Source organism: Physeter macrocephalus, chromosome 1 (assembly GCF_002837175.3).
Source record: "Physeter macrocephalus isolate SW-GA chromosome 1, ASM283717v5, whole genome shotgun sequence".
NCBI classification, from domain to species: Eukaryota; Metazoa; Chordata; class Mammalia; order Artiodactyla; family Physeteridae; genus Physeter; species Physeter macrocephalus.
In genome coordinates this window covers 26,517,238-26,529,850 of record NC_041214.2, presented here as the reverse complement: position 1 = coordinate 26,529,850, position 12,613 = coordinate 26,517,238, and the positions used below count along the sequence as shown (strand labels likewise).

The following is a 12,613-nucleotide window of genomic DNA, read 5'->3' as shown; positions in this document are numbered from 1 at the left end:
CCACTGTATTCATAAGAACCCCAGGAAAAGGTATTTCCTCCTTAGGAGAGCGTCTCAGACTGATTTTCCACTACTCAGAAATGTGGGCCTGGAATGACATATCAAGAACAAAAAAAGTCCCAGCATTTCTAGCGTGGGTTGCCAAGCAGATGGCATGGTGCTAAGTGGTGGTCCCTCGTGCAGATCCCCCACCTCTGCCATTGGGCTGAGGGTTTACAGCGCAGCAGTGCAAAGCCAAAGGGCACCCACGAGTTCATTACATAATTCTTGGTAGCATGAGGCCAAGTGTGTATCTGCTCTGGGGGACGGTCAGCAGGCTCTGTCAGGCAGACCACAGACGTCATGATGATGTTTTGACAGAGTGTGCTACAGGTTGTTTGTTTGGAAAAAGACTCACCAGGTATTTTTCCTCCCCTTTCTCCTTCCTCTCTCTCTCTCTCTCTCTCTCTCTCTTTTTTTCCCCCTTTTAAACACTCTGGCATAATACTGAATGACTTTGTTTTTAAGCTGCCTTAGCCTTGCTTTGTGAAGAAAAAGCCTGAGTGTTCTTTCCCTGTAGGACACAAGTGTTATTTTTGGAGCAGAGATTCTTAGCCTGATCTCTGTCTAAACCAATTTCTGTTCTTTGTGAGGTCGTGGTCTGGGGCGGCTCTGAGTGATCTCTGTGGAGGGAAGCTTCCTGGCTTCATGAGGGAGCCTGGGTCGAGGTGTCGAAGGGCCACCCCTGGAAATTCACGGCTCGGGGTCTCCACACACAGCTCCTTCGCCTTCAGATTCCCCTTGTTAGGCTTGTCCCCTTGGAATAGTCTGGACCACATGATGTGAAGTGGTGTGATTTTCCTGCTGATGTCATTTCACAGCATATTTTGGGTCAAGGTGACCCTCCCCTTTTTAACTGGGTACTGTAGTTCACAGACTCCTCAGAACTAAGAAAGCCATGGCTGGAGGATCTCTGTAGGCTGTAGAGGGTGTCGCCGGCTATGGGAGAGCCACAGCCCACTCTGAGGGCCACGACCTGGGTTCCCAAGGGCCTCTGGGAACATGACTCGTGACTCACAGCTCAGAGCATCCCCTTCTGTAACCTGCTCTGGATCAGGCTGCTAGACACGAGGAAGAAAACCTCTCCAGCTTCTCACAGCTCCTCTTCCTGATCTGTCATTCCTAAGAGTTTACTTAGCTTGCACCTGCTGGGAAACATGTAAAATCAGACACAGTTGAAAACACTGCTGTCAGCAACAAATAACACACCACCTTATGATGACTCCTTTCCTTTGGAAATTGGTAGCTGGGGATTCAGGGAGCAGGTGTGGATGAGAAAGGCCCCATGATGAACAGGTAGACCCTGCAGGTGTCACAGACTGCTTTCCCCCCGGTGGGTGACCTGTGAGGCGCCCTTCCCTGGCCGGCTATACATAGCCAGCAAAGCTTCTTACAAGAGAAACCTCTTTCCTCACCCTCCATCAGTCCCACCCGCAGACCCGAAGCTTCGCTGTAAATCCCGCAGAAGTCATTGCACCTTGGACCGGAGAGCAGCCAGCTGGCCCGGGCCTGACGGCGTCCCCGCAGCAGCCCTCCATCCTTCCTTTTCTGTGCCGAGGGAGCACTGTCGGTGCTCAGCCATGGTCGACATGGGGGGCCTGGACAACCTGATCGCCAACACGGCCTACCTGCAGGCGCGGAAGTCCTTGGATGCCGACAGCAAGGAGCTGCAGCGCCGACGCCGAACCCTGATGCTGCCCGGGCCGCAGGGCTGCGAGCAGCTCCGCCAGGCCCCGCCCAACGACTTCCACAGCCTGTGAGAGCAGCAGCCCATCGGCCGCCGCCTCTTCCGGGGCTTCGTAGCCACGGTGCCCGCGTACCAGGAGGCCGTGGGCTTCCTGGAGGAGGTGCAGATCTGGGAGCTGGCTGAAGAGGGTCCCGCCAAGGGCAGCACGCTGCAGGGGCTGGTGGCCACTTGTGCGGCCTCCCCGGGGCACCCACACCCCTTCCTCAGCCCAGCTCTGGTCACCAAGTGCCAAGCAGCCACCACGGAGGAAGGGCGAGCATCCCTGGTGGAGCTGGCCAAGGCTGAGGCCATGGCCTTCTTGCAGGACCAGCCCTTCCTAGAGTTCCTGGCCAGCCCCTTCTATGACAAGTTTCTGCAGTGGAAAGTCTTTGAGATGCAACCCGTGTCAGACAAGTACTTCAAAGAGTTCCGGGTGCTGGGGAAAGGTGGTTTTGGGCAGGTAAGTGTTTCAGAATAGCCAGGCTGGAAGACGAAATAGACAGCATAATAGAGTTTTATTTTGCCTCGTTTTTTTGTTTTTGTTTTTTTTCTTTTTAATCTCAAGGGAACTTAGAACTAATCTCAGTGCCTCATGTGGAGAAAGAATTCCTAGCTTGCTCTCACGTCTTCTTTCCAGTCACCGCGTGAAATAAAATGAGAATGGCATAGGAAAAACTAACAAAATGTGGAACTGGCCAAGAATCTTTATCGTGGGCTCTACAACAGGCAGGCACACACTGAAATGCCCCTTTGGTGAATGAAAGCAACAAACAACGGGAAATCCCCCTTTCCCCTTAATTGTGGTAATGGAGGTAACTTGAGAAAAACTTCAGAGAGCTAAGAAAACACTCATCTTGAATTAAAGCCTGGAATCCGTTTTGCACCAATGCTGTGCTCAGTTTTCTTTTCTTTTAAGTTGAAAAGAATTCTTTAAGGTAAAAGTCACATTAGCCATTAACCATTTTAGAGGGTACAATTTAATAGCATTTGGTACATTACAATATTGTGTAACTATCATCACTATCTAGTTCCAAGGTATTTTCCTCACCCCTGTGCCCATTAACAGTTACTACCCATTTCCCCCACTCCCCCGACCCACCCAGCCCCTGGCAACCACTGGGCTGCTTTCTGTCTCTGTGGATTTGCCGATTCTGGTGTGTCATATCAATGGAGTCATACAGTATTTGAGCTTTTGTGGCTGGCTTCTTTCACTGCGCGTAAGGTTCGGAGGTTCATTCACACTGTAGCATGTATCAGTACTTCATTCCTTTTTAGGGCTGAATAACATTCTGTTGTATGGGAATACTTCATTCAATTCATGTATCCATTCGTCTATTGCTGGACACTTGGATTGTTTCCACCTTTTGGCTAGCTTGAATAGTGCTGCTGTGAACATTTATGTACAAGAATTTGTTTGAATACCTGCTTTCATTTCTCTTTTGTATATGTCTAGGAGTGGAATTGCTAGGTCTTAGGGCAATTCTATGTTTAACGTTTTGAGAAATCACCAAACTCTTCCAAGTTTTAAGTTCCCACCAGCAACACGTGAGGGTTTCAGCTTCTCCACATCCTTGCCAGCACTTGTTATGTTTCCTTTTTTTTTAAATTATGGCTTTAATTATGGCTTTTTAATTATTTTTTAAAATAATTTGTAATTATTAATTTTTTAAAAAATTATTGTGGGGGTGAAGTGATACCTCGCTGTGGTCCCAGCTCTATCTCAAAGAATCCTTCGCACTCACAGCTTCTCTTTTCTCAGAAGCCTGCCGTCTTTCCACCTTGGTGGTTTTCTGCTCCTCCACCCTCTGTATCCCCCTTCCCCTTCCTGTCTCCAGTGCTGTCTACTTCTTCCTCTCCCTTTCTTTCTCTCCTTAAGGTCTGTGCTGTCCAGGTGAAAAACACTGGCAAGATGTATGCCTGTAAGAAACTGGACAAGAAGCGGCTGAAGAAGAAAAATGGTGAGAAAATGGCTCTCTTGGAAAAGGAAATCTTGGAGAGGGTCAGCAGCCCTTTCATTGTCTCTCTGGCCTATGCCTTTGAGAGCAAGTCCCATCTCTGCCTGGTTATGAGCCTGATGAATGGGGGAGACCTCAAGTTCCACATTTACAGCGTGGCCGAGCGGGGCCTGGACATGAGCAGGGTGGTCTTCTACTCGGCCCAGATGACCTGCGGCGTGTTGCGCCTCCACTCCCTCAGCATCGTCTACCGGGACCTGAAGCCCTAGAATGTGCTTCTGGACCACCTTGGCAACTGCAGACTGTCCGACCTGGGGCTGGCTGTGGAGATCCAGGATGCAAGCCCATCACCCAGAGGGTGAGTGGCTCTCCATGGGCCCAAAGGTGGGGCACAGAGTCGGAGAGGAGGGGAGAGGGCCGTTCTATTCCCAGGGCAAGCAGAACCTTGCACTTAATGCTTCTAATTTCCTTGTTCTTAAAGCCCTTATGTTGTCATCTTGCCTTAAGTGGAGTGGTATAAGAGGATTAGCTTAACTGGGTATTTGGGGGCTACTTTGCTTTCTTCTCACTGGAAGCAGAGGGGAGCCTTCTTTGTGAGTTGGAGATGATCTGTGCCTTCACCGTGAGATGGTAAGAGCTGAAGCCGTAGCCAGGATCTAGGTATGTCCCACCAATAACCACCTCCCTGGTGCCATGTTCCTGAGTCAATAGAGCCTTGGTTTCCTTTTCCGGAAAATTTTAGGGGCTGGACCCTAAAATTTCAGGATTCTAGGAGGTAAAATTTAATAGGATAAGAAATAGAAGAAACCCCGGCATTTAGCACATTAAAGTAAATATCTCCTTTTCTGTTGAGTGTGCACTGGGGGAATGTTTTACATTGGACAAAGGTGAAATTTTAAATGAAAATATATATACAAGACAACAAAGGCAATTGATGTTTATTTTGATCAATTTGGTTCAAGGTGATGGCAGAGAATTCTTTGATTAAAAAAGGAATTATAATTAAGCAATTATGTTAAGTGAACAATACAAAAATCTCTCGAATTCTGACAGTTCTTTACCACTGAGTTTCTGTGCACAAAGGTGGGAGAATTCCCAGGAAGATAAGGGCCCAAGTCAGCTTCCTAAATACCCATTTAAAACTTTGTTTTTGCACAGTTTCCAGCTTACAGGTCAGAGAGGACAATCTCAGGCAAGGAAGTGAGAAAAATCATGGCAAGTTTGGGAAACCACAGGTGAATTTATGTGGCTATAATGTAAGGAATGTTGACAAGATGTGTAGGGCTCAGATCATGCAAAGGCATTGGGAATTCTTTCTTGTGAGGGACAAGAAGCCATTGAAGGGTTTTAAGAAAGGGAATGGTGTGATTAGATTTGCATGTTTTTAAACACCAATTTGGACTGTAGATGAGAGGCAGAGGAGCTAGTTAGGAGGCGTATGCGGTGGCTCAGGAAGAGATGATGAGGCCTGTATAAGACAGTAGGATTGAAGAAGTGGGAATAAAGTGGAGCTGTTGGAAGGAGACCTGATGGGACTTCAGGACCTGCTGGGTATGAGGGTAAGTGATGCGGAAGGTCTCTAGCTCCAGTGATTGGAAGGAGGGAGCCGAATTCTGGGAAAGCTGGTAAGTTTAACTGTGAGTGGAGTGTACATGAGGCTCCTATGTGACAGGCAGGTTGACCTTTAGATAAAGATCTGGTGCTCTGATGAAAGGTCAGAGCTAGACATTGGGATTTGGAGTCATCATGACTTGGGAAGCAGCAGACACCACTGGGTTGTTTGGGAAACAGTGGAGGAAGAGGACCAGGGATGGTAGCTAAGGAACATCAACATGTAGGGGGTGTTGAAGAACAGGGTCCTTGAAGAGGTTAAAGAAGTAGGACGAGAGTGACAGGGTCATGGGAGCTGTATCAGTTAAGGGTTGATTTCAGCAGCATATCATAGAAAACCCAAATAATAGTGGATTAAACAAGAGAGGGGGTTATTTTTCTTATGTAACAAGTACTGTGGAGATAAGCGTGGTTGGTATTAGTTCCGCAGCTCCAGGATCATGGGATCGACATCTCTGTCATTTTGGCCTTTTCGACGTGTGCAAGATGGCTGCCCTAGCCCCAGCCATCGGGTCCATGTTCCAGACAGGAGAAAGGAGGAAAGGTCAGGAGTAAATAGGCATGCACACAGCAACTGAATATGTCTCCGAATATGAACTTCCTTGGAAGGCCCATCTGACAGCTTCCATTTAAATCTCATTGGCTACAACTATTATCTGGCCACCCCGCCTGTAGGGGAAGCTGATAAATGACTTTTTTTTTTTTTTGGAAGGAGAAACGCAGGATATGGAGCAGGTAACTGGCAGCCTCCTCCACAGGAGCCAAAGGGGAAGAGGATTTAAGGGAGGAGAATGGTCAGCACTGTCGAGTGCTGCCAAGAGGTCAGGCAGGCAGTGGGATTTGACAGTCAGGAAACCACAGTGTCCTCAGGAAGAGTGACGTTCAGGGTCAGAACTCAGACTGTGGAGGTTGGATTGACCTGGGAGTAGACAGTGAAACAAAGGAAGGAGGGAGGCTGATCACTACAGGGGGACACAGGGAGGAGGATGGAGTTTTAAGGAGGGGAGATTTAGATGCTGAGACAAGAATCAGGAGAGAAAGTGCTGGTTCTGTAGGAAGGAGAGGCTGAATGAGGGTGGAGAAACCGAGGAAGAGGTGGGGATGGGATGGGGGACTTCCGTATCACTGTCTCCTAAGTTGGGGTGGAAGAAGCAGGAAGATGGCAGGGAAGCAGAGTGTTTGCCTCCGTGGGACTTTGCTATGAAAACAGAAACGTCGTGGGACTTCCCTGGTGGCGCAGTGGTTAAGAATCCGCCTGCCAGTGCAGGGGACACGGGTTCGAGCCCTGGTCCGGGAAGATCCCACATGCCACGGAGCAACTAAGCCCGTGTGCCACTACTACTGAGCCTGAGCTCTAGAACCCGCGAGCCACAACTACTGAGCCCGCAAGCCACAACTACTGAAGCCCGCACGCCTAGAACCCGTGCTCCGCAGCAAGAGAAGCCACTGCAATGAGAAGCCCGCTCACCGCAAGAAAGAGTAGCCCCCGCTCACCGCAACTAGAGAAAGCCGCACGCAGCAATGAAGACCCAACGCAACCAAAAATAAATAAATAAAAATAAAATTTTTTTAAAAAAACAAAAAACGGAAACGTCGTGAATCCATGTCTGTCTATGCATGGAAAAACCAAAGTGTATTTCTTCAGGATTTTGAATTCGCATTGTCACTTATGCAGAGGAGAAGTGTTCCTTCTGAGTGTCTCATAGGCATGTATCATGCTAATCGGTGGTACATCTCCATCTTGCTGAAGGTTCAGGAGACACATAGCTCTGCCTCTTGTAAATCCTTTCTCAGTCTTCCTCCAGCTCTATTCATGGGTCAAGAGAATATTTAAGGACAGTTCCTTCAGTGGCTCCTGTGTCCAGCTGTCTGACTCTTCTGGAAACTGGAGGAAGCTTTCCGTGCCTCTTCAGTATTGTCCACTATAATGAATGCAGTTGGTGGAGAAGTTTACTCACTAGAGACCTCTCGCCCTTTTGCCTTTCCTGAGTCCCTCTTTGTCCCATGAGACCAAATTTCTGGGTTTAGACCACTTGCCCCAGTCCTCAGACCTGCCTCCAAAGCCCAGGGGACCCTCAGGAAGGGTCAGAGAGAAAGTTTAGAAGCCATAAAAAGAAAGACAGAAAAAAGGAAAGCATCCCTCCTTCACTGTTTACCCCTCCACATAGCTAAGTAGAGCCCCTCGGTTTCCTATTTACTGTAGCCCCCACACATGTAACTGGGCCCCCGAGTGGATTTTAAGGTCATTATACTCACAACATTTCACAGAAAAAATGAAAAGGAACATATTTACAGGGCTTCTGTAACCACTAACATTGTTTTGATGTCAAGATACTGTATAAAGAATTACTGTGAACATTATGAAGAAGGTGTGAAGGAAAAATCACCCTGATTCTGAAGGTTGATACCTGCCTGAACTCTGTGCAATCCTTCCAGAAAAGTTAAGGCATCGTGGCTTTGGAGACATGGCTAGCTGCTTCTCATTCAGCTACTCATTCAGTCTTGTGTAAGCTAGCATTGCTTTCTGCTAAATATGAAAGAATGCCAGATTCTCAACAATTTCAATGCCAAGGTCTCTGTGAAAATCTCCTGGCCTTTTCCTCCTGTCACAAGATGGCTTCTGCAGCTGCAAACATCAAGTCCACATTCCAGGATGGAAGAAAGGAGGAGAAAGGAGAATGTTAACAGACTCTGCTTACATCCCATTGGCCAGGACCATGCCACATGTTCACCTCTAGCTGTAAGGGAGCCTGAAAAATAGTTTTTCATTGTCCAGCCTCTATTTCAGGGGATAATAAGGGAGATGGGGAGTGAGATCAAGTGTTGGATGAGCTGACAGCATCTGTCACCAGCCCCTAGGAAAAAAATATTGCTAAAGATGAGGAAATCTGGTTCAGTTTTTAGCTCACACAGGCATTAAAATTAGCAAATAATTGTTACAATGGTGTGGTAGGTAGAATTCTAAGATGACCTCCAATGACCCTTGCCCTTGTATAATTTTTTCCCATTGACTTGTGGGCAAGACCTGTGAATATGGTGAGATATCACTCCCGCGATTGTATTACATTATAAGGCAAAATGGATTTTGAAGATGCATTTATGGTTACTAATCAGTTGATTTTGAGTTACTCAAAAGAGAAATTAACCAAGTGGGGCTGACCTAATCACATGATTCCTTTAAATATGGGTACAGAGGTCAGAGACAGCAGAACTCAGAAACTGAAAGCATGAGAGGGCTTCAACACACCATTGCTGGCTTTGAAGATGGAGCGAACCACATGGCAAGGAATGTAGGTGGTCTCCAGAGCTGAGAGATGCCTCTGAATGACATCCAGAAACATAGCAGGGACCTCAGTCATACAACCACAGTGAACTGAATTCGGCCATAACCACATGAACTTGGAAGAGGATCCTGAGCTCCAGATGAGAGTGCAGCCCAGCAGAATCTTCACTTTGGCTTTGTGAGATCCTGACCAAAGAACCCCTCCAATGCTGTGCTCAAACCTACAGAACTGTGAGATCATAAATGGGTGTTGTTTTAAGCTACTAAGTTTGTGGTAATTTGTTACACAGCAATAGAAAACCCATACAAGTCATTAATAAAGGAAGGTAGCCAATGGAAAGATGAAAAATAGCATCAGCATTAATGGTGACGATAGCAAGGTATTGGACACTGTTAGAGGGACGTTTTCCTTTCCAGCAGGGATCAGTATACCTACCATCTACTACAGACATACCGCAGAGATATTGTGGGTTTGATTCCAGACATTTTTTGGTTTCCCAGTGTATATAAAAGTTACGTCTACGAAGTATGCAATAGAATTATGTCTAAAAAACTGTATACATACCTTAATTTAAAAATAATGCTATTGGAAAAATGGCACAACAGACTTGCAGGGTTGCCATAAACCTTCAATTTGTAAAAAATTCAATATCTGCGAAGTGCAGTAAAGCAAAGCACAATAAAACGAGGTATGCCTGTATAATAGAACTTGAAACTCTTAATTGAATTTGAAACTCTGGAAGTGATTCTTCCCAGTGGGTAACCCTTCCCTAGGTATGAGCTGAGCCTCCCTGGAGGGACACAGGCCCTATCAGGCTATTTCAGGACACCAGGTGAAATACTTTGGACATTGCTTTATAGGCAGCAGGGAGCCATTGAAGGTTTATCAACAGGAAATGGCATGACCAGAGTGATTCTTTTTTTTTTTTAATTTTATTGAAGTATATTTGATTTACAATGTTGTATTAATTTCTGCTATACAGCAAAGTGACTCAGTTTTATATATATATTCTTTTTCATATTCTTTCCCATTATGGTTTATCACAGGATACTGAGTATAGGTCCCTGTGCTATACAGTAGGACCTTGTTGTTCATCTATCCTATATATAATAGTTTGCATCTGGTAATTCCAAACTCCCATTCCTTCCACCCCCTTTCCCCTTGGCAACCACAAGTCTGTTCTCTATGTCTGTGAGTCTGTTTCTGTTTTGTAGATAAGTTCATTTGTGTCGTATTTTAGATTCCACGTATAAGTGATATCATATGGTATTTGTCTTTATCTTTCTGGCTTCACTTTATATGATAATCTCTAAGTCCATCCATATTGCTGCAAATGGCATTATTTCAGTCTTTTTTATGGCTGAGTAATATTCCATTGTATATATGTACCACATCTGCTTTATCCATTCATCTGTCAATGGGCATTTAGGTTGTTTCCATGTCTTGGCTATTGTGAATAGTGCTGCTATGAACATAGGGGTGCATGTATCTTTTTGTTTTTTGTGTTTTTTTTGTTTTTTGTTTTTTATCGGTATGCGGGCCTCTCACTGTTGTGGCCTCCCCCGTTGCGGAGCGCAGGCTCTGGACGCACAGGCTTAGCGGCCATGGCTCACGGGCCCAGCCGCTCCGCGGCACGTGGGATCTTCCCGGAGCGGGGCACGGACCTGTGTCCCCTGCCTCGGCAGGCGGACTCTCAAACACTGCGCCACCAGGGAAGCCCTATCTTTTTGAATTATAGTTTTGTCTGGGTATACAGAATGATTCTTTAAGGAGATGACTGACACTATAATGAATTCAAGGAGAGGTAGCCTGGGGTTCAGGAGAAGGGGGGGCCGGTAAGGAGCTACTGTACTAATTCCCACATGAGGTAATAAGGGTTGAAGTAGGGCCCAAGGCTCTAAGCAGTCTTACCTCCAGAGCTCAGCTGCCTGGCTTCACCTAGGCTCCATCAAGACCCACGTCTGTACTCACTTCTCTTAAATCACAGCTGTCCCCAGTGGAGGGGGTGGGGTTGTGGAGAGAATGGAGCCACTTCTAGAAGGTGGTGCCTTTTGCCCCGTGGAGCCCCCGGCTGCTGGTAATTGGGCAGTGACTCAGGAAGGAAAGGCGAGGGTAGATCTGCTCGAGTCTGAGAAAGACTGAGGCAGACACACGACAAGAGGCAGGGAGGCTTAAGAGCACTGGCCTGGGAGGCAGAAACCCTGGCTTCCTGTCGAGACTTATCACTGACTCACTGTGTCTGGCATCTCAGGCAGGCCCCAGAACATCCTTAATCTCTAAGATTTCATGAGTCTATGAGAAACGCCCAAGGTAAACACATGGAGTACGTTTTACTGTGATTTACTGGGATACCAGTAAGGGTTCTTACCGGACAAAGGGAAGTTCCTTAAGAAAATGAAATGAATGGTTTACGTAACTAAGAAGCCCAGAGTGATCCAGGGTCAGAGGAGCGTCACCAGGAAACTCTCCTTCTGTGCCCCAGCTCTGCTCTCCTTGGCGTTGGCCTCACTGTCACTCTCAGGGGCTCCTGAGTGGAGGCCACCGACAGCTCCACGCATATCCTACCAACCGAGCAATCCCGTGGAAAGAGAACAGTGCTTTACGAACGCTTCCTTCAGATTCCCAGGGAAGACTCTCAATAGACAGCTCAAGTCACATGCCCAACCATAACCAAGTCCATTAGCCAGGCTAGATCTCTGCTGTGCTCAGGAGCCAGGGAGAAGTTCTGTCCTATATATATATATCAGGAACTGAGGGCAGAGGAAAGTGTTCTCCAATGGAAAGTAGGGATGGAGGGACTTCCCTGGCGGTCCAGTGGTTTAAGGCTCCGCGCTTCCAAGGCAGGGGGCGAGGGTTCCATCCCTGGTGGGGGAGCTAAGATCCCACATGCCGCGTGGTGCAGCCAAAAGAAAAAGAAAGAAAATAGGGGTGGAAGAGAATGGTGAAATGGAATTCAGATAAGCAAAAATAGTGGGTACCCCTAATAACTGCTGTTATCTCAAGGGTTTGAAAAGTTTAGAAGAGTTCTGACCTCTTAATCAAGGGATGATGGGATCTAGAGCCTTTCTATAAAGACTTACAAGATAAGGAGTATTATGGAGACGGAGAAATTGAGACTCAGAGAGGTTAAGTTACCCACCCAAAGTCACATCTCTCATAAGTGAGATGAACCCAGTTATGCCAGATTCAAGAGCACTTAACGGTTTTGACTTCACCTTGTCAAGTTCACACACAGAGCAGAATGTGGCCTCTGGTTTGTCATGCTATAAAAGGCCCTCCACTGAGTAAAACTCAGAATGAGTGCATGTGATGACATAGCATATCTTCCTCAGTCTGGTCTGATATGGATCCCAACCTGAAGCCTAGTCAAACCTCTAATGGAGTTAAGACTTTGGAAAAGGTTTGGCCCAACCTTTACAGGGAATGATGTGACTAATATCTCGGTCAGCCTTCCCACACCCAGGCACAATATCAGTAAACGTGGTCGTAGCCACTGTCGATATTCACCTTTAATAAATGTGATCAGCACTCCTGCCTGTTCTCAGCTGACATCCACATGCACACAATAAAACTAACTCTTAGCATGTTTAGAGCTGCCAGGTAAATATAACAGGAAAACTGGGCAATGGGCTCGTGCCGGGACTTTTCAAATTCAACCATCTGCGTGGAGAACAGTGACCTTCAGATAGTGTGGAACATGAGTCAATCCTTAAAACTTGCTATATTGTCAGGAATTGGAATGAAGTTAGTGCAGTGACCCAAAAGCTTGTGATATGTTTGGTTACCATGTCCTGCCTCTAACCAACTCCTCACATTCAGAGGCATAATGTAATAGAGTTGGGGCATAATATTTATTTTGAAGCTTCTGTCGTGCCGACTACAATGCTAGTGACACACTGAATAAGTGATTTTGTCTATTTATTTATTTTTAAAATTTATTTATTTTATTTTTATTTATTTTTGGCTGCGTTGGGTCTTCGTTGCTGCGCGCGGGCTTC

The 12,613-nt window shown here is 46.6% G+C and overlaps 1 protein-coding gene across 1 annotated transcript in view; it reads left to right on the top strand.

Moving 5' to 3' along the window:
* Positions 1–1,619: 1,619 nt before the first annotated feature.
* GRK7 (G protein-coupled receptor kinase 7) overlaps positions 1,620–12,613 on the top strand; it is a 37,728-nt gene continuing 26,734 nt past the window's right edge. The window contains 3 exon segments of the mRNA XM_007126495.2: positions 1,620–2,225; positions 3,642–4,050; positions 4,053–4,078. Of these exon segments, the coding sequence (XP_007126557.2) occupies positions 1,620–2,225; positions 3,642–4,050; positions 4,053–4,078 (1,041 nt within the window).